The following is a 23,555-nucleotide window of genomic DNA, read 5'->3' on the forward strand; positions in this document are numbered from 1 at the left end:
AGTGTTGGTGGTGTGTTAGTGGTGTGTTGGTGGTGTGTTAGTGGTGTGTTGGTGGTGTGTTAGTGGTGTGTTAATGGTGTGTTGGTGGTGTGTTGGTGGTGTGTTAGTGGTGTGTTAGTGGTGTGTTAATGGTGTGTTGGTGGTGTGTTGGTGGTGTGTTAGTGGTGTGTTGGTGGTGTGTTAGTGGTGTGGTAATGGTGTGTTGGTGGTGTGTTGGTGGTGTGTTAGTGGTGTGGTAATGGTGTGTTGTTGGTGTGTTAGTGGTGTGTTAGTGGTGTGTTGGTGGAGTGTTGGTGGTGTGTTAGTGGAGTGTTGGAGTGTTGGTGGTGTGTTAGTGGTGTGTTGGTGGAGTGTTGGTGGTGTGTTGGTGGTGTGTTGGTGGTGTGTTAGTGGTGTGTTGGTGGTGTGTTAATGGTGTGTTGGTGGTGTGTTAATGGTGTGTTGGTGGTGTGTTAATGGTGTGTTGGTGGTGTGTTAGTGGTGTGTTGGTGGTGTGTTGTTGGTGTGTTGGTGGTGTGTTGGTGGTGTGTTGGTGGTGTGTTAATGGTGTGTTGGTGGTGTGTTGGTGGTGTGTTAGTGTTGTGTTGGTTTGTTAATGATGTGTTGGTGGTGTGTATTACTGCTTGGAACGTATCCCTGGAAACAAACATTTGGAACCGGATCTCTGGAACCGGAACTCTAGGACTGGAACTCGGACCCTGGAACAGTCAAGAACTTTGTCCAGATCAGCATTTGCTCATCTCTGACAAAATACTAGTTTTATTGTTAAAACCACAACTTCCTGTAGTTTGTAGTTTCCATGTTTATCAAAAGTTAATGAAAACGATTACCGGTAAATAAAACTGCCTTGTGTTTCATACTCATACTGTAGAAGCACCTGATGGATCCAGTTGGAGCAGGGCTACTCAATTTGAGGCCCCCAATTCTGCAGGTTTGCCATGTATTATTGCTCCAACACAGCTGACTCAAATTACTGAGTCTCTGAGCAGAACCTGATAATCTGTTAGATCCATTTAGTTTGATTCAGGAATGTTGAAGCAGGAACACATGGGAATCCTGCTGGATGGTGGACCTCGTAGGACCGAGTTGAAATCCCCCCAATTAGAAGATCTGTAAACATGGCCACCGATGTTCAGGTTCCCTTTTAGGAAGAATGCTTCAGCGTCCTGGTCAGTGGAACAGCTCTATACCTAGACCTGGAGAGGGCATTCGACCGTGTCCCCTGGGGGTTCCTGTGGGTGGTACTCTGGGAGAATGGGGTAGCGGACCCCCTTGTACGGGCTGTCCGGTCCCTGTACGACAGGTGTCAGAGCTTGGTCCGCATTGCCGGTAGTAAGTCGGATTCATTTCCGGTGAGGGTTGGACTCAGCCAAGGCTGCCCTTTATCACCGATTCTGTTCATAACTTATATGGACAGAATTTCTAGGCGCAGCCGAGGTGTTGAGGGGATCCGACTTGGTGGCCTCAGGATTGGGTCCCTGCTTTTTGCAGATGACGTGGTCCTGTTGGCTTCATCTGGTCGTGATCTCCAGCTCTCGCTTGAGCGATTCGCGGCCGAGTGTGAAGCGGCTGGGATGAGAATCAGCACCTCCAGATCTGAGACCATGGTCCTCAGCCGGAATAGGGTGGATTGCCCTCTCCGGGTCGGGAGTCAGGTCCTGCCTCAAGTGGAGGAGTTTAAATATCTCGGGGTCTTGTTCACGAGTGAGGGAAGGATGGAGCGCGAGATCGACAGACGGATCGGTGCAGCGTCTGCAGTAATGCGGACTCTGCGCCGGTCTGTCGTGGTGAAGAAGGAGCTGAGCCAGAAGGCGAAGCTCTCGATTTACCCGTCGATCTACGTTCCTACCCTCACCTATGGTCATGAGCTGTGGGTCGTGACTGAAAGAACGAGATCTCGTATACAGGCGGCTGAAATGAGTTTCCTCCGCAGGGTGGCCGGGCTCTCCCTTAGAGATAGGGTGAGGAGCTCGGTCATTTCAGGCAAGTCCCTCCAGAAGGAGACCCCGGGGATTATATCTCTCGGCTGGCCTGGAAATGCCTTTGGATCCCCCCACAGAGTTGGCAAATGTGACTGGGGAGAGGGAAGTCTGGGCTTCCCTGCTTAGGCTGCTGCGGATATGTTACAGCCATTGTGGTGGATAATGTGTGAAGCGCTCAGATAAACTGTGATGTGCCTGATTTCCAGTAGAGATTCATGTCTGCTTTTAATGCAGCATCACCAACATCCATCATTGTCCCGCGCGCACAGAGACTCCTCCTGGAATCTGGACTTGTTCTACACAGTAAATGGTGGATCTTCTGAAAAGTCCAAAAAACATTTTTCTGAATGTTTAGATCAAGTTTGTCCCAGATGGATGAAGCTCTGTCCATCTTTTTATCTGAGACTCCGCCTCTCTGAAACTCTTCTTTAATATCCAGTTATGTCATTGACATGTTTCCAGTTAAACCAGTCACGCTACCAACCTCTTCACAGTTAAAGTAGTTACACCAGTCACGTTACTGATGTAATCCCAGTTCAACCAGTCATGTTACTGACCTGATCCATGTAAGACCAGTTAAACCAGTAGAAGCTCCTCCAAACTTTCACACCAAGAACATCTTAAAATATTAAGTTTATTCAAACAGATTTATTTAACATTTAAGTCTGAATCTAGAATCTAGAATGTGGAGTCTGAATGAAACTAAATGTAGTGCAAACGACTAAATGAGCTGCAACAGGAGAACACACACACTTGACCTCTAACGTGCAGAGATCCGACCTCTTCACCTGTCCACAGTGTAAATAAGGTTTGAAGGAACTTCCAGATGGGCTGGGCTCAGTACAAGCTGCTCATAGGCAAAGAGTACAGAACAAACACACACCGTTACATCTACTAGCTGCACATTTCTGACCTCAGATCAACAGGAGAGGCAGTCGCTCTGCTGCGCCCTGGTGGCAGAGCCAGGTCACTACAACATGTTTACACGCACCATGCAGCTGGATCCACACACGCTTTACTGATCTAGAAACATTAACCACCAAAACAACACACACAGGATGGAGATAGGGCGGTGATGTCAGCGATGACGTCAGAGCAGTGATGTCAGAGGGAGGAAGGCACTTTGGAGGGATGAGAAGTTTCAGATGTTCCTGATAAGAGTCTGAAAGGGGACAGAAATGTGGCATGTCGTCACATTTTGGTCCCAAAATCCCCAGAAAGGCCAGGTTTAAGGACAGCTAAAGGAACTCTTATTGCTCAGATTCACGGTTGGATGAGTTGCAAAAGGTTGGTGGATTACTTCTGGTCCAGGACGCGGTGCTGATGAGTGACATGGCTCCTTAATCCAGGAATGTCCAATCAGAGAGCAGATACAGCCGATGTGTGAGGTGGAGCCCGCCCACCTGACGCTCACTCCACCGCCACCTTCTCGATGTGGTCAGTCAGCAGCTTGTACTGCTCTACAGAGACAGAAACACACACATCAGTTTCCTTTTACACACACACTGGACCCAGTCACTGGCCTGGTTCTGGATCCAGTCACTGGCCTGGTTTATGGACCCAGTCACTGGCCTGGTTCTGGACCCAGTCACTGGCCTGGTTCTGGAGCCTCAGAGACTGAGTTCTGGACCCAGTCACTGGCCTGGTTCTGGAGCCTCAGAGACTGAGTTCTGGACCCCGTCACTGGCCTGGTTCTGGAGCCTCAGAGACTGAGTTCTGGACCCAGTCACTGGCCTGGTTCTGGAGCCTCAGAGACTGAGTTCTGGACCCCGTCACTGGCCTGGTTCTGGAGCCTCAGAGACTGAGTTCTGGACCCCGTCACTGGCCTGGTTCTGGAGCCTCAGAGACTGGGTTCTGGATCTCGTGCTCGAACAGATGAAGGCGTATCAGGTCAGGAACACGTTCCTGCTTTAATGTGACATTGTGATGTCTGACTCTGTGCAGAATAAAGTGGAAGGTTCGTGTTCTTGCGGCTGAGACAATAAATGTCTCAGCAGTGTTGTCAGTAGGGTTGTCACGGTAACAAATTCTGCCATGCGATGAATTGTCCCTGAAATTAGTGCGATAGACGATAATGCGCTGAGCGATTATTGTCTTTATTTTGAGATCATTTCAACTAAAATAACAATCATGCCATTATAATGCAAATACACCCTTTCAAAGATCAACATACTTTCATTTCTAGAGAACATTTAGCTGGATGTCCAGTCTCCAGTCTGGTAAAACAGATCAGGTTTCTCCTGGGGTTTTGGCAACCTGGTTATCTGGAACATCTGGTCTCTAAACACCATGCAACACAGTTACATGGTGGACCCAGTGACTGGCCTGGGTCTGGCCTGGTCCACCATGTAACTGGTCATGTAACACAGTTACATGGTGGACCCAGTGACTGGCCTGGGTCTGGCCTGGTCCACCATGTAACTGGTCATGTAACACAGTTACATGGTGGACCCAGTGACTGGCCTGGGTCTGGCCTGGTGCACCATGTAACTGGTCATGTAACACAGTTACATGGTGGACCCAGTGACTGGCCTGGGTCTGGCCTGGTCCACCATGTAACTGGTCATGTAACACAGTTACATGGTGGACCCAGTGACTGGCCTGGGTCTGGCCTGGTGCACCATGTAACTGGTCATGTAACACAGTTACATGGTGGACCCAGTGACTGGCCTGGGTCTGGCCTGGTCCACCATGTAACTGGTCATGTAACACAGTTACATGGTGGACCCAGTGACTGGCCTGGGTCTGGCCTGGTCCACCATGTAACTGGTCATGTAACACAGTTACATGGTGGACCCAGTGACTGGCCTGGGTCTGGCCTGGTCCACCATGTAACTGGTCATGTAACACAGTTACATGGTGGACCCAGTGACTGGCCTGGGTCTGGCCTGGTGCACCATGTAACTGGTCATGTAACACAGTTACATGGTGGACCCAGTGACTGGCCTGGGTCTGGCCTGGTGCACCATGTAACTGGTCATGTAACACAGTTACATGGTGGACCCAGTGACTGGCCTGGGTCTGGCCTGGTGCACCATGTAACTGGTCATGTAACACAGTTACATGGTGGACCCAGTGACTGGCCTGGGTCTGGCCTGGTCCACCATGTAACTGGTCATGTAACACAGTTACATGGTGGACCCAGTGACTGGCCTGGGTCTGGCCTGGTCCACCATGTAACTGGTCATGTAACACAGTTACATGGTGGACCCAGTGACTGGCCTGGGTCTGGCCTGGTGCACCATGTAACTGGTCATGTAACACAGTTACATGGTGGACCCAGTGACTGGCCTGGGTCTGGCCTGGTGCACCATGTAACTGGTCATGTAACACAGTTACATGGTGGACCCAGTGACTGGCCTGGGTCTGGCCTGGTGCACCATGTAACTGGTCATGTAACACAGTTACATGGTGGACCCAGTGACTGGCCTGGGTCTGGCCTGGTCCACCATGTAACTGGTCATGTAACACAGTTACATGGTGGACCCAGTGACTGGCCTGGGTCTGGCCTGGTGCACCATGTAACTGGTCATGTAACACAGTTACATGGTGGACCCAGTGACTGGCCTGGGTCTGGCCTGGTCCACCATGTAACTGGTCATGTAACACAGTTACATGGTGGACCCAGTGACTGGCCTGGGTCTGGCCTGGTGCACCATGTAACTGGTCATGTAACACAGTTACATGGTGGACCCAGTGACTGGCCTGGGTCTGGCCTGGTCCACCATGTAACTGGTCATGTAACACAGTTACATGGTGGACCCAGTGACTGGCCTGGGTCTGGCCTGGTCCACCATGTAACTGGTCATGTAACACAGTTACATGGTGGACCCAGTGACTGGCCTGGGTCTGGCCTGGTCCACCATGTAACTGGTCATGTAACACAGTTACATGGTGGACCCAGTGACTGGCCTGGGTCTGACCTGGTCCACCATGTAACTGGTCATGTAACACAGTTACATGGTGGACCCAGTGACTGGCCTGGGTCTGGCCTGGTCCACCATGTAACTGGTCATGTAACACAGTTACATGGTGGACCCAGTGACTGGCCTGGGTCTGACCTGGTCCACCATGTAACTGGTCATGTAACACAGTTACATGGTGGACCCAGTGACTGGCCTGGGTCTGACCTGGTCCACCATGTAACTGGTCATGTAACACAGTTACATGGTGGACCCAGTGACTGGCCTGGGTCTGGCCTGGTCCACCATGTAACTGGTCATGTAACACAGTTACATGGTGGACCCAGTGACTGGCCTGGGTCTGGCCTGGTCCACCATGTAACTGGTCATGTAACACAGTTACATGGTGGACCCAGTGACTGGCCTGGGTCTGGCCTGGTGCACCATGTAACTGGTCATGTAACACAGTTACATGGTGGACCCAGTGACTGGCCTGGGTCTGGCCTGGTGCACCATGTAACTGGTCATGTAACACAGTTACATGGTGGACCCAGTGACTGGCCTGGGTCTGGCCTGGTCCACCATGTAACTGGTCATGTAACACAGTTACATGGTGTTTCAAGCTCCTATCCGGGGATATGCTCGGACTTGACCAGAGGTGGAATGGTAAAATTGAATGTCTTTGATCACCTTCAGTATGTCATTTTTCATGTCATTGTAAAGTTGTGGATTTGCCGTTTGTAACATTTATGTTCATCCAGACAGATTGTTCATATTTTTTTCCCAGCTGGGAAAACTGCAGTAGATGGTTGTGTTTTAAGTGCAGATGGAAGCTTGTTGTATTGCCGTGTTTTGTGTGTGTCACATAAACATGTTGAGGCACTATGTGTCACGTGATCCTTCAGATCCAGTTGATGCGTCTCCATTCGTTCCAATGGCTGCTGCTCGTTCTCCTGAACTCCCATCAGGATTCCCCCGATGAGGGTTGACCCACTCAGTCTGTGTCCAGATGAACTCAGACTCAGACTGTAAATTCAGTCTCTGTGGTCCATTATGCAACATTTGACAGGAAAACAGAGAACTGGTGTCTCTGGCGCTTGAACATCCTCCGTTGTGACTAGCTGAACTGACTATATGCTGCAACAGGCTTCAGTAAACATAGTCTAGTCCCTGGAGTTTACCATGTCAAAACCTGACAGATCCTCCAGGTTTATAAGTGATTATCAGAGGGTAAATGCTGGGACTGTTACCAGCCCATGATCTTTACCGCGGATTGAGGATTGTCTCGACGCGATTGGTGTGGCTTGTTTTGTCAGTAAACTGGACCTTTTGAAGAGATACTGGCAGGTCCTGCCCACTGACTGTGCTTCAGAAATATAGGCTTTTGTTACCCCAGATAGATTCTTGCAGAAAACAGCAATACATTTTGGTTTGTGCCAAACAACTGCTACTTTAAGCGCTTGGTAAATAAGCTGCTCTCTCACGTCCCAAATTGCAACACTTTTGCAGATGACTGGATTGTGTACACTGCTACCTGGGAAGGACATTTAGTCATACTTTGTAAAGTGTTTGCTTGTCTTGTAAATGCATCACTTACCCTAAACTTGACAAAGTGTGACTGGTAGAGCATTTGTGACTTATCTAGATGGGCAGGATAAGGAAAAGTGCGTCCAGTTGAGGCAAAGATCACTGCGAAAACCACTTTCTCTGCCCAGGATATCCGAAAACGTTAAGACATTTTATTGGGAAAACAGTCTTTTACCGCAACTTCTGCCGCAATTTTGCTTCAGTGCTACACTCTTTGATATCAGAAAAGAGACGGACTTCTGGAAATTTTTTGTTTGTTAAGCACTTGTTTCTTTTTCTTTTTTTTTTTTTTTCTTAACCATCTCTGATCGTTTGTGTTTCCATCCCATTGTTCCTTCCTCCAGGAAGATTCAGCCAACAGGTTAGTGGTGAATTAAATTTCCGCTACCTGCCAGCAGAAGGCAACAATGATGTTGGATGTCAGGTCTGAACTCTGTCTTGAGGGTTAAAAGTGCTTTTTGATTAAAACGAAGTTAGAGCATCTGGAAAAAATCGACTGTTGGTATGTGGTGAGTCTTTAAAACATCACAGGTTGGATTTCTTCCTCCATCATCAGGACATTCCAGAGTCCTGGTGTTATCTCAGAAGTGTTCAGCTTCATCATTCATTGAGATCATCAAGATCTGATCTGCGTTGTGAAACCAACATGCAGAACGGAGCTGTTTCTGGTTTTACCTTCGTTCAGATTCCCAATGACTGCTTGCTTCTTCAGGAAGTCGCTGCAGAGCTTCTTACTCAGGCCAAACGCCAGCATGTTGTGAGTAAACGTCCTGAAATCACATGCAGACCCGGAGGTACAGTGGACCGGAGAGGACAACACATGATGGACAAAAAAACCCCAAAACAAAACATTTTATAGGATTCAGGAAAAAACAACTAAACAGTTTAAAATACTTTTTAAACATGTTTCATAACTTTATTTTTCTGTTGATGTTTTCTATTTCTGTGTCATTTTTAACATTTGTTTGATTTTCTGACTTTGTGGTCGATAGGTTTTCATTTAGTTATTTAATCTAAAATGTTATGTTTTGTCAATGTTTTCTATTAAGTTTTATGTTTCATCATCGTGTTTTATTCTGTGTTAAAATATCAGATTTTTTTGTGACCACATTATGAAAGGATCATAGTCTTTGGTTCATTAGTATGGCTGCAGAAATACCTTACTGACACTTTTCTGAATCACACTTAGTTTTGCCAAGTTTTTGTTGTTCCTGAAATGTGATGATTTTGATTTGATTGAACTTTAGGGTAACCAATGAGTCGAACTACAGTTGTCATTTAGACCTGTAATTTTTAACCATGGAGCCAAAGCCCATGTTTGGGTCTCCAGCGCCACATAGAGGACATCAGAAGTAGAAAACAGGAGAGATGTTACTGTTATCTATGTGAAGCTTAGCTGTAACAGTTTCCCACCACTTTGCGGCAGTTCAGACATTCAGATAGCAGCGAGCTTGCAGCTGATGTTATGGAGAAAGATATTCTTTTAAATTATAAAGATTAAAGTTTCTTCAAACCCCTAAAAGGTAAGAAGATTATGGAAAGCAAATCTTATTAATGTTTTTATAAACAGACGTAATAAAGTAGAGCCGAGAGGCCACAGTGGAGTGTAAGAGGAGGAGATACAACACATTGATGCTGTGGCAAGGGGGAGTCAGGGGTCAGATGGGAGTGCTACATCCCCAGAGGTTGATTACCAAGCCCCAGTGAAAATGGAGTTGGATGAGAGAGGAACTGACCTAAAAGCCTGGGGAGCCTGAGAACCCCGACACCCACTAGTGAGAATTACTGATGTACTGCCAGAAAGTCTGCTAGCTAATGTGAAAGCAGCAATAAGTACGATCCCTATTGCAACCATCACTAAAACCAATGAGCTGAAACACAGTACAGCAACAGAGATTCTAGAGATGCTTGGCCGACATAACATCAACATAAAGGACAAGATGGCTCCATGGAAGAGAAGGTGGAAGGCAACTCGAAGGAAAGTTAGCCGTTTGACAGAACTAAAACCATGAAAGGGATACCCATAAGGTACAGCCAGATCTCCATACCTGAGGCTCTGGAACTGCCAAATTGGAATGTGCGATAAAATATTGTTTGTAATTTATCGTTACAAATGCAATCAGATTCTCCCTGTGTCTCTAATCTGCTGCTGTTCCTCTCACAACAGAACCGATGTGACAGGTGACATCAGGCCCATTTTAACAGAGAAAGTAGGGATGCACCGATACCGATACTGGTACCCAATACCTCCTTTACATGGTTGACGTCAAGATGTACACTAGGAGTGAGCAAGACCTTGACTCACTGATCCACACCACCAGGACCTACAGCAGGGACATTGGAACGTCATTCTGACTGGAGAATTGTAGCCGAATGGTAACAGTGATAGATTGATCTCATGGATTTGCCTTTTATCCGCGTCTCCTAAAGCCAGTGTTCATACCAATGAGACATATTCATCCACCAAAGATGTGTTCTCTCAATCCTGCTTTTTGTTTTTGCAATTAACCTTTGTCAATTGCTCTCCTTCCTTTGACGACATAATTCAAAGTGGCATTGGGCATAAACTTTTATTATATGCAGATTATTTACTATTCTATATAACTGATTCCATAGGTTCACTCCCTGCTGTTTTGGATATTTTGGAGATATTTGCTAAGTACATACTACAGATCAAGTTATTAATCAATCAGCTTTACAATCTTACCCTCTGGGTTTAAATATCTAGGCGTGAACGTAACACCATCAACATCCCAACTTGTAGCAACCAATTTTCAATCAAAGGTTAAATCAGATTTTCAGCACTTTTGCAGTCTTCTTCTGTTGTTATTTGGTCATATTAACATAATAAAGATTAACATTTTGACAAAATGTCTATTCCTATTTCAATTAATCCCAATTTTTCTCTCCACTTATTTTTTCATTTTCCTTGATAGAATTATTATTTATTTTATTTGGGTGGAAAAACTGCCAAGAATCCAAACAACATTACTGCAGAAATGTATATTGGTCTACCTGTTCTTCAGAATTATCACTAGACCACTCATCTTCATAAATTATGTTTTTTGGTTGTATCCCCCAAGTCATTCATTCATTCATTTTCCAAACCGCTTTGTCCTATTAAGGGGAAGCTGGAGCCTATCCCAGCAATCATTGGGCGAAAGGCAGGGTACAACCTGGACAGGTTGCCTGTCCATCACAGGACCGACACAGAGAGACAAACCACCGTTCTCTCACTCACTCTTAGGGACAACTTAGAGCAGGGGTGTCAAACTCCAGTCCTTGAGGGCTTTTATCAGTAGGTTTTTACCATTTCAAAACTTTACAATTTCATTTCATCGTTGCACAGTTTCATCTATAAACATTAAGGCTTCATAGCAAATAAAACTGGGTATACAGTGATAGGACTGGGCCTGTGCTATGAATCAGATTCATTCCACCATGTTATGGGTCTTATTCAGTTCAAGGTTGTCCAGAGTTCTTTTTTCTAACTCAAAACCTTCAAAGATAAATCCTAGGTGGAAAATAAATATGTTTGATGCACTGGCTTCCTTTGTCACCTGGCGCACATGTTCTTTTTATGTCCAATCTCTGCAACTGATGGACTGGTTTCTTTAATATCATGTCTACTGTGCTCAGAGTAAACTTACATGCAATCCCTTTGATTGCTCTGTTTGGGACTCCTGATGATCCAGCTTGTTTCAACACATCACAAAAACTAGAAAAGCACTCGGAGAGCGCAAACCTCCGCCAAGGCCCACAGTTCTAAAAAAATTCTTGGATCCAAACGATGATCCGGATCACCACCAAAATTAAATCAGTTCTTCCTTTTCACATTTCCAACAACTGAATATTAAATGAAAATCTGTCCATAACATTTTGAGTTATCTTGAACACAAAGAGACAAACAAACAAATAAACAGATAAAAGCCAGTAAAACGTAACTTTATTGGCGGAGGTAATAAATTTTAGCTCATTGTCATTCCTAGCCCGTTATTACACTGGGATTCTCCTAAATGCCATTTGATATCACTGCGACTCAAGTATACAATGTTGTTTTACACGCTGAGGGAAAGTACATGTCAGAGTGACAGAACTGTTCAGCCAGCCTTGCTTTGGTTTTAGTTTTTATATTCTTATACGTGACATTTCTGTGCTTGCTGTGGCTTTGACTTTAGAAATGGTAGCTGATTGATGATTAGCCACAGCTGGCATTCCCCCTCCTTGCCAGGAGATGACTCCCCCTATGTAAAGAGTGTCTTAGCCCTCCTCCTCCCCGCAGCAACCGCGGTGCTGAGGCCGAAGCAGGCAGCGGCATATATACTGGGGTGCTTCGACGGGGACACAACCCCATCTCGTCTGCAGCAGATTCCCCTCTACAAGGGGCTTCAGCCCCAGAGGGTATCCCTACTTTCTCAACTTTGTGTGGAACAATTTTTAAAGGACCATTTTCAAGAGAAAAGACACTTTTTATTCAGGGACTTTTAGGAAAAGAAGCTCTATCCCTCTGACTCCCTCTGGCATCTTACTCATGTAGCAGTGGAAACTGGGCTGGAATAAAGGGACACTTTATTCTCACTTTCAAAGGATTACAAGATGCTTCAGTAAATGCCAATTGCTTCAGAATAAATACAAATGACCAAATCTGGGATGTGAATCAGCTGAGCCAAACTGCAGGGTGGGGTGTGCTTGTTTTTGTCTCTACTCTCTATTTGCACTGTTGTATACATTACCGATATATATTGACATGCAGCTTTGTCTAATTTCTTTTTACATATAACAAAGGAGACATTTAGGGATTTCAGGAAAATGTAATTCCATTCAATAAAAGACCCACCTTTTCTCAGCCTCATGAAAAGCATTTTTATTTAAAAGTCCAAATCTGCTCAGTTTCTGTTTAGCTTGTTTTTTGTTTTTTTTTAACTTGATCATGCTTTCAATCAGGTTTATCTAATGTTCTTTACTTCTCTTGTTTTTTTTTTATTTTTTATTTTAAATTATGCTTATGTTAGGTTTTAATGTATCTGTAAAGCACTTAGAAACATCCTGTTGTTGAATTGTGGGGTGCAGATTAACCCTGCAACATCAAGTGTTGACTAATACTATCTAGGGAAAGCTAACACTAAACGCCCTCCAGTGTTAAGTAACGCTATCCGCGTCCAATTTATAGAGCTTTTAAATGTGTGCCTGTAATGTGTTCCTGTTTTATTCTCTGATCTGTTAGCATGTTGCTTGTTTGGTGTGTAGGTTCACAAATATAATATATTACATATCTGAGCTTTTAATTGCTGAATGGATGTGCTTTAAAATGAGTGAGATGAAATAAACTAAAACAGTGTTAGTATTTGACTGGGCCCCAGGCCCACTTTGTACTGGAAAAGTTGGACCCTAACATCAGAAAAGCTGAGATTGCTTAGTTTAGACTGAGATTATGATTAAAATAAAAAAAAAAAGGTTGAGCAGTAAAACAAAGTGTTTAATCGCAGCAGGTCCAGAAGTTGGACATCACAGCTTACTTACCCCAGCTGGCCGAATGCAATGTTTTCATCTATCCTGGAGCTGTCCTCCTTCTCCTTCTCAGTCATATGGCACCATTTCTCCCTGCAGCAGAGACATCAGTCAGCCTTCCCCTCCAGTCAGGGGTCACCATTTAAATATGAAGAAGTAGTTTCGTGCCTCCTTCCTGTACATATTGTCATGCATCACTGGTGATGCTTAGGTGAATGATGAGCTCATTTAATTTTTTCTTTTCAGATTTACATGAAGACCAACATCAAACTGGTGGAAACCTGAAGGATGAACTCTAGCCAGAACAACCACCTGCAACTTCTGGTTTCTGACTATAAAAGACATTTTATATAATTTCATATCTTAAAACTTGTCTGAGAGGCAGATGTGACGCCACGTTTCTACTTTGATTGTAGTGTCGTAACTTACAGTTAATGTGCAAATGATTTGTGGTTCACCCTGATTTGGAGTACCTGGAACCTGAAACCTTAGGAAAGTTGCACTTATTTATTGCTTTCTTTTTATTTCAGCTTTGCTTTAATAAATAATTTGTAATTAGTTTTGGTGTCTGTGCCCATAAAGTTCTAATCTAGGAGATGGGTTGTGACAAAATGGGGGCTCGTCCGGGATTTCACCCAGGTCCTCTTGCAATGTTCTGATGTCCCCTCTTGTCTTGTGTACTCTGTATTGACAGGAGATTCAAACGTAATGGGTCCTAAAGCATCTGCAGTCTATCCTTTCACAGCAGCAATAATTTTATTTGTGGTAACCTATGAGCCAGGTTGTTTACTGTAGCTACACATCCAGTTCACTACCACAAGTATATGAATAAGGGGTGAATTGATTATGGATTTAACATTATCTGACAATAATATAATAATAATCTGATCTATTATATTTGATTTCATTTTTATGTATATTGTTTTGTCTGATACTTGCTAATGCAGATGGAAATTAGCAATTTTGCAAACACCTGGCAACAAATGTTTCCCTCAGGTGAATGTATTACTACCCACATCCTGGTCAAATCAGTAAATTCAAGATTTAGAAGACTTTATTTAGTTCTCAATCTCTTGTTTTAGGATCTTTTCTCTCACAAAACACTTATTTTTTTTATCTTTTTCATTGACAGCATAAGTAGTAAAAGACAGTAACAGCTGTAGCAAATGAAAAAGCTATTAGAACTGGGGGAGGACTGGAGGTCTAACAAAAGAACAATTATAGAAGAAACCCACAAAATGGGAAAGCCTCCAATAGACTCAAATGGCAGATAAATTGACTCAATGTAAAAGGCACATTAACAAAAGTTAAAAAGACAAAATACTTGCAATCCCAAATACATTTTTCTGTATTGTTACAAACGCGTTACAAAAATAAAGCCTGAAAAGTAAATAGTTTGATCTCTTTGGTTGAAAATGTTTGTCCATCATCAGTGTGGACATGTCTTAGAGACACTCTGCAGAACCCATGGGGTCATCTGTTGGGTAAAGTCAGGTATCATCTGCATAATAAGGATTCAAAAGCTCCCATCACAAGATCACTGGCCCAGAAAAGATGCTGCAAAGAAAAGGGGTTTAGCACAGAGCACTGGGGTATAACTGTGGCACTAGACCTGGATTTGGTGGGAAAAAAAACTTTCAGGATTCCAGCAGAGTCAGATCTGAACATTTTAGCATTGATGTTAGAGAAAATCTGATGATGTTTAAAAGTATGTCTGGGTCCCTTCCACTCTCCAGGGAGGAGAATTGTCATCTTCAGCTCCCCCTAAACACATATCAGTTTTTCCCTTTTCCATCTGGGTTAGTCTCAGTAACTTGGAACTTCTTAGAAATCCTGTGTTACATTTCATAAAACATCAGAGTTTACGGGTTTAATGATAAATAATGACTGACTAAAGTAAACAAACAGTGAGAGATATTACTCATTCAAAAATGACTTTATATGCAAATATTTGTTATACAATCATACATCTTTATTTATAATCCCTTTAAATCCATTAAGATCCAACCTATGAAAATAACGATTAGATAATTCCAATTTATTTAATATGAGGTCTTTATTTGTACCGTAAATTTATGTCCAATGTCTCAATCAGAAACAAGAAGTTTTATGTATTCCTTGTCTCCATCAGCAGTAAACTGGGAGAATGGAAGAAGTTTCTCATTTATAATTCAGCTGATCATCTCATGTCAGGTCAGCCTGACACAAACTTTCTGTTCCAGAAAGCTCAACAGGTTCATTTTACCCATGATGCTACGGTCACATGTGTTGGAGACATTTAAGGTGTTGGACTCTGGAAGCATGAAGATGGAGGCACATTAAGAGAACCTTCTAGATGAAGATATGGGGCAGACATCATACAGGTCAGATATTATTGTTTCCTGGTTCTGGAACCTCATTTATAAAACTGTGTGTAGCAACGAAGACTACAGGTGGCGTACCTACGGAAAACAGGGAAATGCGGCGCAAAAAAACTTCCTGATTTATAAAAGTGTGCGCATGTCTCTTTATAAATCAGGATCAACGCAAATGTTGCGCACGTGAGGGAACATCTTGTCACGCCCACATGTTGGCTATAAGAGGTCAGGCGAACGCCCCTGATAAATATTAATTATCTCATTTCCATGATGGGAAACAACAAAAAAAAAAGAGAATATATATTTTCTGGAATATGAGGAAAAAATTCTAATAAATAGTGTAAAATGTAAAAATATTTTATCTGGTGGAGACGGGATGGACATCAGCACCACCAGAAAGACAGAGGCGGTCAGCAGGGGACAGATGCTGTCAGCGTCTCATCAGACCACCGGACTTATCCAGAAAGGACAAATAAAGTGGTCAGACGGTGAGATGTAGGGAGAAAGATGGGAGAAATAAAGAGCACCCTGATAGAAACAAGACTACAAGGTCTCCACCTCTTTGCTGCTTTATGTCTAGAAGTGATTCAACACGTTTGGTTCCAACATGAGGGATGGTTAGAGGTCGGGACAACAGCGTTCGTCGCAGGTGAACGTGACACGTTCCCATCTAGTGCCGTGTTATGTAGCAGATGTCTCCACTCTGCACGCATTTACAGCTGTAAAGCAGGTTTCCTCCTGTCCATCGAGGCACCTCCACCTGCCCTCCGTCAGCCCCATGGCACCTCCACCTGCCCTCCGTCAGCCCCATGGCACCTCCACCTGCCCTCCGTCCGCCCCATGGCACCTCCACCTGCCCTCCGTCCGCCCCATGGCACCTCCACCTGCCCTCCGTCCGCCCCATGGCACCTCCACCTGCCCTCCGTCAGCCCCATGGCACCTCCACCTGCCCTCCGTCCGCCCCATGGCACCTCCACCTGCCCTCCGTCCACCCCATGGCACCTCCACCTGCCATCCGTCAGCCCCATGGCACCTCCACCTGCCCTCCGTCAGCTCCATGGCACCTCCACCTGCCCTCCGTCCGCCCCATGGCACCTCCACCTGCCCTCCATCAGCCCCATGGCACCTCCACCTGCCCTCCGTCCGCCCCATGGCACCTCCACCTGCCCTCCATCAGCCCCATGGCACCTCCACCTGCCCTCCATCAGCCCCATGGCACCTCCACCTGGTCTCCGTCAGCCCCATGGCACCTCCACCTGCCCTCCGTCAGCCCCATGGCACCTCCACCTGCCCTCCGTCCGCCCCATGGCACCTCCACCTGGTCTTCATCAGCCCCATGGCACCTCCACCTGGTCTCCATCAGCCCCATGGCACCTCCACCTGCCCTCCATCAGCCCCATGGCACCTCCACCTGCCCTCCATCTGCCCCATGGCACCTCCACCTGGTCTCCATCAGCCCCATGGCACCTCCACCTGGTCTCCATCAGCCCCATGGCACCTCCACCTGGTCTCCATCTGCCCGATGGCACCTCCACCTGGTCTCCATCAGCCCCATGGCACCTCCACCTGGTCTCCATCAGCCCCATGGCACCTCCACCTGGCCTCCATCAGCCCCATGGCACCTCCACCTGGTCTCCAACAGCCCCATGGCACCTCCACCTGGTCTCCAACAGCCCCATGGCACCTCCACCTGCCCTCCATCAGCCCCATGGCACCTCCACCTGGTCTCCAACAGCCCCATGGCACCTCCACCTGCCCTCCATCAGCCCCATGACACCTCCACCTGGTCTCCATCAGCCCCATGGCACCTCCACCTGGTCTCCATCTGCCCGATGGCACCTCCACCTGGCCTCCATCAGCCCCATGGCACCTCCACCTGGTCTCCATCAGCCCCATGGCACCTCCACCTGGTCTCCATCAGCCCCATGGCACCTCCACCTGCCCTCCATCTGCCCCATGGCACCTCCACCTGCCCTCCATCAGCCCCATGGCACCTCCACCTGGTCTCCATCAGCCCCATGGCACCTCCACCTGGTCTCCATCTGCCCCATGGCACCTCCACCTGCCCTCCATCAGCCCCATGGCACCTCCACCTGCCCTCCATCAGCCCCATGGCACCTCCACCTGGTCTCCATCTGCCCCATGGCACCTCCACCTGGTCTCCAACAGCCCCATGGCACCTCCACCTGGCCTCCATCAGCCCCATGGCACCTCCACCTGCCCTCCGTCAGCCCCATGGCACCTCCACCTGCCCTCCGTCAGCCCCATGGCACCTCCACCTGCCCTCCGTCAGCCCCATGGCACCTCCACCTGCCCTCCGTCAGCCCCATGGCACCTCCACCTGGTCTCCATCAGCCCCATGGCACCTCCACCTGGTCTCCATCAGCCCCATGGCACCTCCACCTGGTCTCCATCTGCCCGATGGCACCTCCACCTGGTCTCCATCAGCCCCATGGCACCTCCACCTGGTCTTCATCAGCCCCATGGCACCTCCACCTGGTCTCCATCAGCCCCATGGCACCTCCACCTGGTCTCCATCAGCCCCATGGCACCTCCACCTGGCCTCCATCAGCCCCATGGCACCTCCACCTGGTCTTCATCAGCCCCATGGCACCTCCACCTGGTCTCCATCTGCCCCATGGCACCTCCACCTGGTCTCCATCTGCCCCATGGCACCTCCACCTGGTCTCCAACAGCCCCATGGCACCTCCACCTGCCCTCCATCAGCCCCATGACACCTCCACCTGGTCTCCATCAGCCCCATGGCACCTCCACCTGGTCTCCAACAGCCCCATGGCACCTCCACCTGGCCTCCATCAGCCCCATGGCACCTCCACCTGGTCTCCAACAGCCCCATGGCACCTCCACCTGCCCTCCATCTGCCCCATGGCACCTCCACCTGGTCTCCATCAGCCCCATGGCACCTCCACCTGGCCTCCATCAGCCCCATGGCACCTCCACCTGGTCTTCATCAGCCCCATGACACCTCCACCTGGTCTCCATCAGCCCCATGGCACCTCCACCTGGTCTCCAACAGCCCCATGGCACCTCCACCTGCCCTCCATCAGCCCCATGACACCTCCACCTGGTCTCCATCAGCCCCATGGCACCTCCACCTGGTCTCCAACAGCCCCATGGCACCTCCACCTGGTCTCCATCAGCCCCATGGCACCTCCACCTGGTCTCCATCAGCCCCATGGCACCTCCACCTGGTCTCCAACAGCCCCATGGCCGCTACGCCACAGTGTGTCTGGCTGTGGAGAACATAGTTCTGGTCCTCTGCACGCTGCGTGGGATGAAGAGGGAGCAGCCCCGACCTGTCAGTCCCTTCCCTTTGGAAGGTGCCGGCTCAACTCCAGAGTCTTCATGTTCCAAGTTCACCATCAGGGACAGATAAGCCACTATGTGCCTTCACACATTTGGGTACATTTTATATCCAACCATCACTTCATGTTCTGTATCTGCAGGTGGACGAAATACCTGATCAGCCTGATGAGGGGCTGTTGTCATAGCGACCACAGCATTTTATTTGTAATTATTAAACTATTAGTATGGAAGCTTCTGTACGACTTATTGTATGATCTGGTTTTTACAACATGTAGAACTGCTTCGTTTCATAACATATTTTAGTGGTTCACCTTTTATTTAATATTGAACGCAAATCTAATTCTTTAGTTTTATTTTTCTGCAGTTGGTGTCAACGTTTCCCGTTTCTCCAGATGTGTGTACGGCAGGTCAGAGCTGGCGTAGAGGTGTGACATTTTACCGTCAAGTCGTGCTTTTATAAATCCATGAAATTGACTAGAATTGACATACGCCGGGTTTTGGTCGTGCGGCAGCTTTCGAAATGAGGCCCATGGTGGAGGTTGGTTTTCTACTGGTTCTGGTCCTGATGGAGGTTAGTCTTCTCCTGGTTCTGGTCCCGATGGAGGCTGGTTTTCTCCTGGTTCTGGTCCCGATGGAGGTTAGTCTTCTCCTGGTTCTGGTCCCGATGGAGGCTGGTTTTCTCCTGGTTCTGGTCCCGATGGAGGTTAGTCTTCTCCTGGTTCTGGTCCCGATGGAGGTTGGTTTTCTGCTGGTTCTGGTCCCGATGGAGGTTGGTTTTCTGCTGGTTCTGGTCCCGATGGAGGTTGGTTTTCTGCTGGTTCTGGTCCCGATGGAGGTTGGTTTTCTGCTGGTTCTGGTCCCGATGGAGGTTGGTTTTCTGCTGGTTCTGGTCCCGATGGAGGTTGGTTTTCTGCTGGTTCTGGTCCCGATGGAGGTTAGTCTTCTCCTGGTTCTGGTCCCGATGGAGGTTAGTCTTCTCCTGGTTCTGGTCCCGATGGAGGTTAGTCTTCTCCTGGTTCTGGTCCCGATGGAGGTTAGTCTTCTCCTGGTTCTGGTCCCGATGGAGGTTGGTTTTCTGCTGGTTCTGGTCCCGATGGAGGTTTGTTATCTGCTGGTTCTGGTCCCGATGGAGGTTGGTTTCCTCCTGGTTCTGGTCCCGATGGAGGTTGGTTTCCTCCTGGTTCTGGTCCCGATGGAGGTTGGTTTCCTCCTGGTTCTGGTCCCGATGGAGGTTGGTTTCCTCCTGGTTCTGGTCCCGATGGAGGTTGGTTTCCTCCTGGTTCTGGTCCCGATGGAGGTTGGTTTCCTCCTGGTTCTGGTCCCGATGGAGGTTAGTCTTCTCCTGGTTCTGGTCCCGATGGAGGTTGGTTTTCTGCTGGTTCTGGTCCCGATGGAGGTTGGTTATCTGCTGGTTCTGGTCCCGATGGCGGTTGGATTCCTCCTGGTTCTGGTCCCGATGGAGGTTGGATTCCTCCTGGTTCTGGTCCCGATGGAGGCTGGTTTCCTCCTGGTTCTGGTCCCGATGGAGGTTAGTCTTCTCCTGGTTCTGGTCCCGATGGAGGTTGGTTTTCTGCTGGTTCTGGTCCCGATGGTGGTTAGTCTTCTCCTGGTTCTGGTCCCGATGGTGGTTAGTCTTCTCCTGGTTCTGGTCCCGATGGAGGTTGGTTTTCTGCTGGTTCTGGTCCCGATGGAGGTTGGTTTTCTGCTGGTTCTGGTCCCGATGGAGGTTAGTCTTCTCCTGGTTCTGGTCCCGATGGAGGTTGGTTTTCTCCTGGTTCTGGTCCCGATGGAGGTTGGTTTTCTCCTGGTTCTGGTCCCGATGGAGGTTGGTTTTCTGCTGGTTCTGGTCCAGATGGAGGTTAGTCTTCTCCTGGTTCTGGTCCCGATGGAGGTTAGTCTTCTCCTGGTTCTGGTCCCAATGGAGGTTGGTTTTCTGCTGGTTCTGGTCCCGATGGAGGTTGGTTTTCTCCTGGTTCTGGTCCCGATGGAGGTTGGTTTTCTCCTGGTTCTGGTCCCGATGGAGGTTATTTTTCCTGGTTCTGGTCCCGATGGAGGTTGGTTTTCTGCTGGTTCTGGTCCCGATGGAGGTTGGTATTCTGCTGGTTCTGGTCCCGATGGAGGTTAGTCTTCTCCTGGTTCTAGTCCCGATGGAGGTTGGTTTTCTGCTGGTTCTGGTCCCGATGGAGGTTAGTCTTCTCCTGGTTCTGGTCCCGATGGAGGTTGGTTTTCTCCTGGTTCTGGTCCCGATGGAGGTTGGTTTTCTCCTGGTTCTGGTCCCGATGGAGGTTGGTTTTCTGCTGGTTCTGGTCCCGATGGAGGTTAGTCTTCTCCTGGTTCTGGTCCCGATGGAGGTTGGTTTTCTTCTGGTTCTGGTCCCAATGGAGGTTGGTTTTCTGCTGGTTCTGGTCCCGATGGAGGTTGGTTTTCTCCTGGTTCTGGTTCTGATGGAGGTTATTTTTCCTGGTTCTGGTCCCGATGGAGGTTGGTTTTCTGCTGGTTCTGGTCCCGATGGAGGTTGGTTTTCTCCTGGTTCTGGTTCTGATGGAGGTTATTTTTCCTGGTTCTGGTCCCGATGGAGGTTGGTTTTCTGCTGGTTCTGGTCCCGATGGAGGTTGGTATTCTGCTGGTTCTGGTCCCGATGGAGGTTAGTCTTCTCCTGGTTCTAGTCCCGATGGAGGTTGGTTTTCTGCTGGTTCTGGTCACGATGGAGGTTATTTTTCCTGGTTCTGGTTCTGATGGAGGTTATTTTTCCTGGTTCTGGTCCTAAACAACACTGGTCGGACCTCATGCCCGTTGAGATGTTATGATGTGGCTGATGAAGATAGGAGCTGATGAAGATGAAGATAAAAAGTGATGATGAAGGTGGAAGCTGGTGATGAAGATGGAAAGTGATGATGATGATGAACAGACCAGAACCTGCTTCTGGCCGGGTGGAAAACCTTCATCTCAGGAGGTTTCATCGCTTTAATGAATCAACTTCAGCACGTTTGAACATTTGACATTTTATCTGCAGAAGATCCACAAGCAGCACAGGCGGTTCATTATAGAGCTGCATGTCCTCAGAGGTTCAACACCGCCCTAACCGTCCAGACGTGTTTATTATGCATGCCTCCAACTTCCACATTCCTTCAGATTTACTCCTCTCTCTGCCATCACTGATGCTTCATTCCAGAAGTCATTTAGTTTTTAGGGCACTGGACAAAAGGAAGGACAGACCTCTCGCCTTTCTCTTCATCCTGCGCTCCACTGACCGGCAGCAAGGCACAGGACGGCAAAGGGTTAAAGTCCACATGCAGAAAGAAGCAGAGCAGCATCAGCTTACAGAGGAGAGAGGAGACAGCAGTGCAACACTTCAGAACCCCCTACATTTATTGAAGCCTCACACGAACACACAGAACAGCTTCTGTTAGCCAGCTCCCTCCATCCACACTTACCTCGTTGTGGGAGATCTCTTCGTCCTCTCACAATGGACGGCATCAAAGAACGCTGCGTTCCAGAACCGTAGCGTATGCCTGTCAGGAAGACAAGGTTAGCGTGTTAACGTCGCTGAGCATCACAGAACCTGAAGTTTCTGCAGGAAAGTCCCTCATCATGTCACGAGAAAGCTGTGGTACGAGCCATGCAGAGAGATACTGGGATACTGGTGGGCAGCAGGTGGTAACGACTCCAGACAGGCGTAGAACTACGGCATAGAACTACGGCATAGAACTACAGAACTACGGCATAGAACTACAGAACTACGGCATAGAACTACAGAACTACGGCATAGAACTACAGAACTACGGCATAGAACTACGGCATAGAACTACAGAACTACGGCATAGAACTACAGAACTACGGCATAGAACTACGGCATAGAACTACAGAACTACGGCATAGAACTACAGAACTACGGCATAGAACTACAGAACTACGGCATAGAACTACAGAACTACGGCATAGAACTACAGCATAGAACTACAGAACTACGGCATAGAACTACAGAACTACGGCATAGAACTACGGCATAGAACTACAGAACTACGGCATAGAACTACAGAACTACGGCATAGAACTACGGCATAGAACTACAGAACTACGGTATAGAACTACAGAACTACGGCATAGAACTACAGAACTACGGCATAGAACTACGGCATAGAACTACAGAACTACGGCATAGAACTACGGCATAGAACTACAGAACTACGGCATAGAACTACGGCATAGAACTACAGAACTACGGCATAGAACTACAGAACTACGGCATAGAACTACGGCATAGAACTACAGAACTACGGCATAGAACTACAGAACTACGGCATAGAACTACAGAACTACGGCATAGAACTACAGAACTACGGCATAGAACTACGGCATAGAACTACAGAACTACGGCATAGAACTACAGAACTACGGCATAGAACTACGGCATAGAACTACAGAACTACGGTATAGAACTACAGAACTACGGCATAGAACTACAGAACTACGGCATAGAACTACGGCATAGAACTACAGAACTACGGCATAGAACTACAGAACTACGGCATAGAACTACAGAACTACGGCATAGAACTACGGCATAGAACTACAGAACTACGGCATAGAACTACAGAACTACGGCATAGAACTACGGCATAGAACTACAGAACTACGGCATAGAACTACAGAACTACGGCATAGAACTACGGCATAGACCTACAGAACTACGGCATAGACCTACAGAACTACGGCATAGAACTACAGAACTACGGCATAGAACTACGGCATAGAACTACAGAACTACGGCATAGAACTACAGAACTACGGCATAGAACTACAGAACTACGGCATAGAACTACAGAACTACGGCATAGAACTACGGCATAGAACTACAGAACTACGGCATAGAACTACGGCATAGACCTACA

The 23,555-nt window shown here is 47.5% G+C and overlaps 1 protein-coding gene across 3 annotated transcripts in view; it reads right to left on the reverse strand.

The window, feature by feature from the left end:
- Nucleotides 1-2,671: 2,671 nt before the first annotated feature.
- kiaa0513 (KIAA0513) overlaps nt 2,672-23,555 on the reverse strand; it is a 37,420-nt gene continuing 16,536 nt past the window's right edge. For all 3 annotated transcript variants that reach the window (XM_079258486.1, XM_079258484.1, XM_079258485.1), the window contains 4 exons: nt 22,098-22,175; nt 12,992-13,072; nt 8,147-8,241; nt 2,672-3,442 (listed from right to left, as the gene is read on the reverse strand). In XM_079258486.1, coding sequence (XP_079114612.1) covers nt 3,393-3,442; nt 8,147-8,241; nt 12,992-13,072; nt 22,098-22,175 — 304 coding nt within the window. In that variant the 3' untranslated portion in view covers nt 2,672-3,392. The remainder of the gene's footprint in view (nt 3,443-8,146; nt 8,242-12,991; nt 13,073-22,097; nt 22,176-23,555) is intronic.

The sequence above is a fragment of the Telmatherina bonti genome (genome assembly GCF_933228915.1).
Source record: "Telmatherina bonti genome assembly, chromosome: 2".
NCBI lineage: Eukaryota > Metazoa > Chordata > Actinopteri > Atheriniformes > Telmatherinidae > Telmatherina > Telmatherina bonti.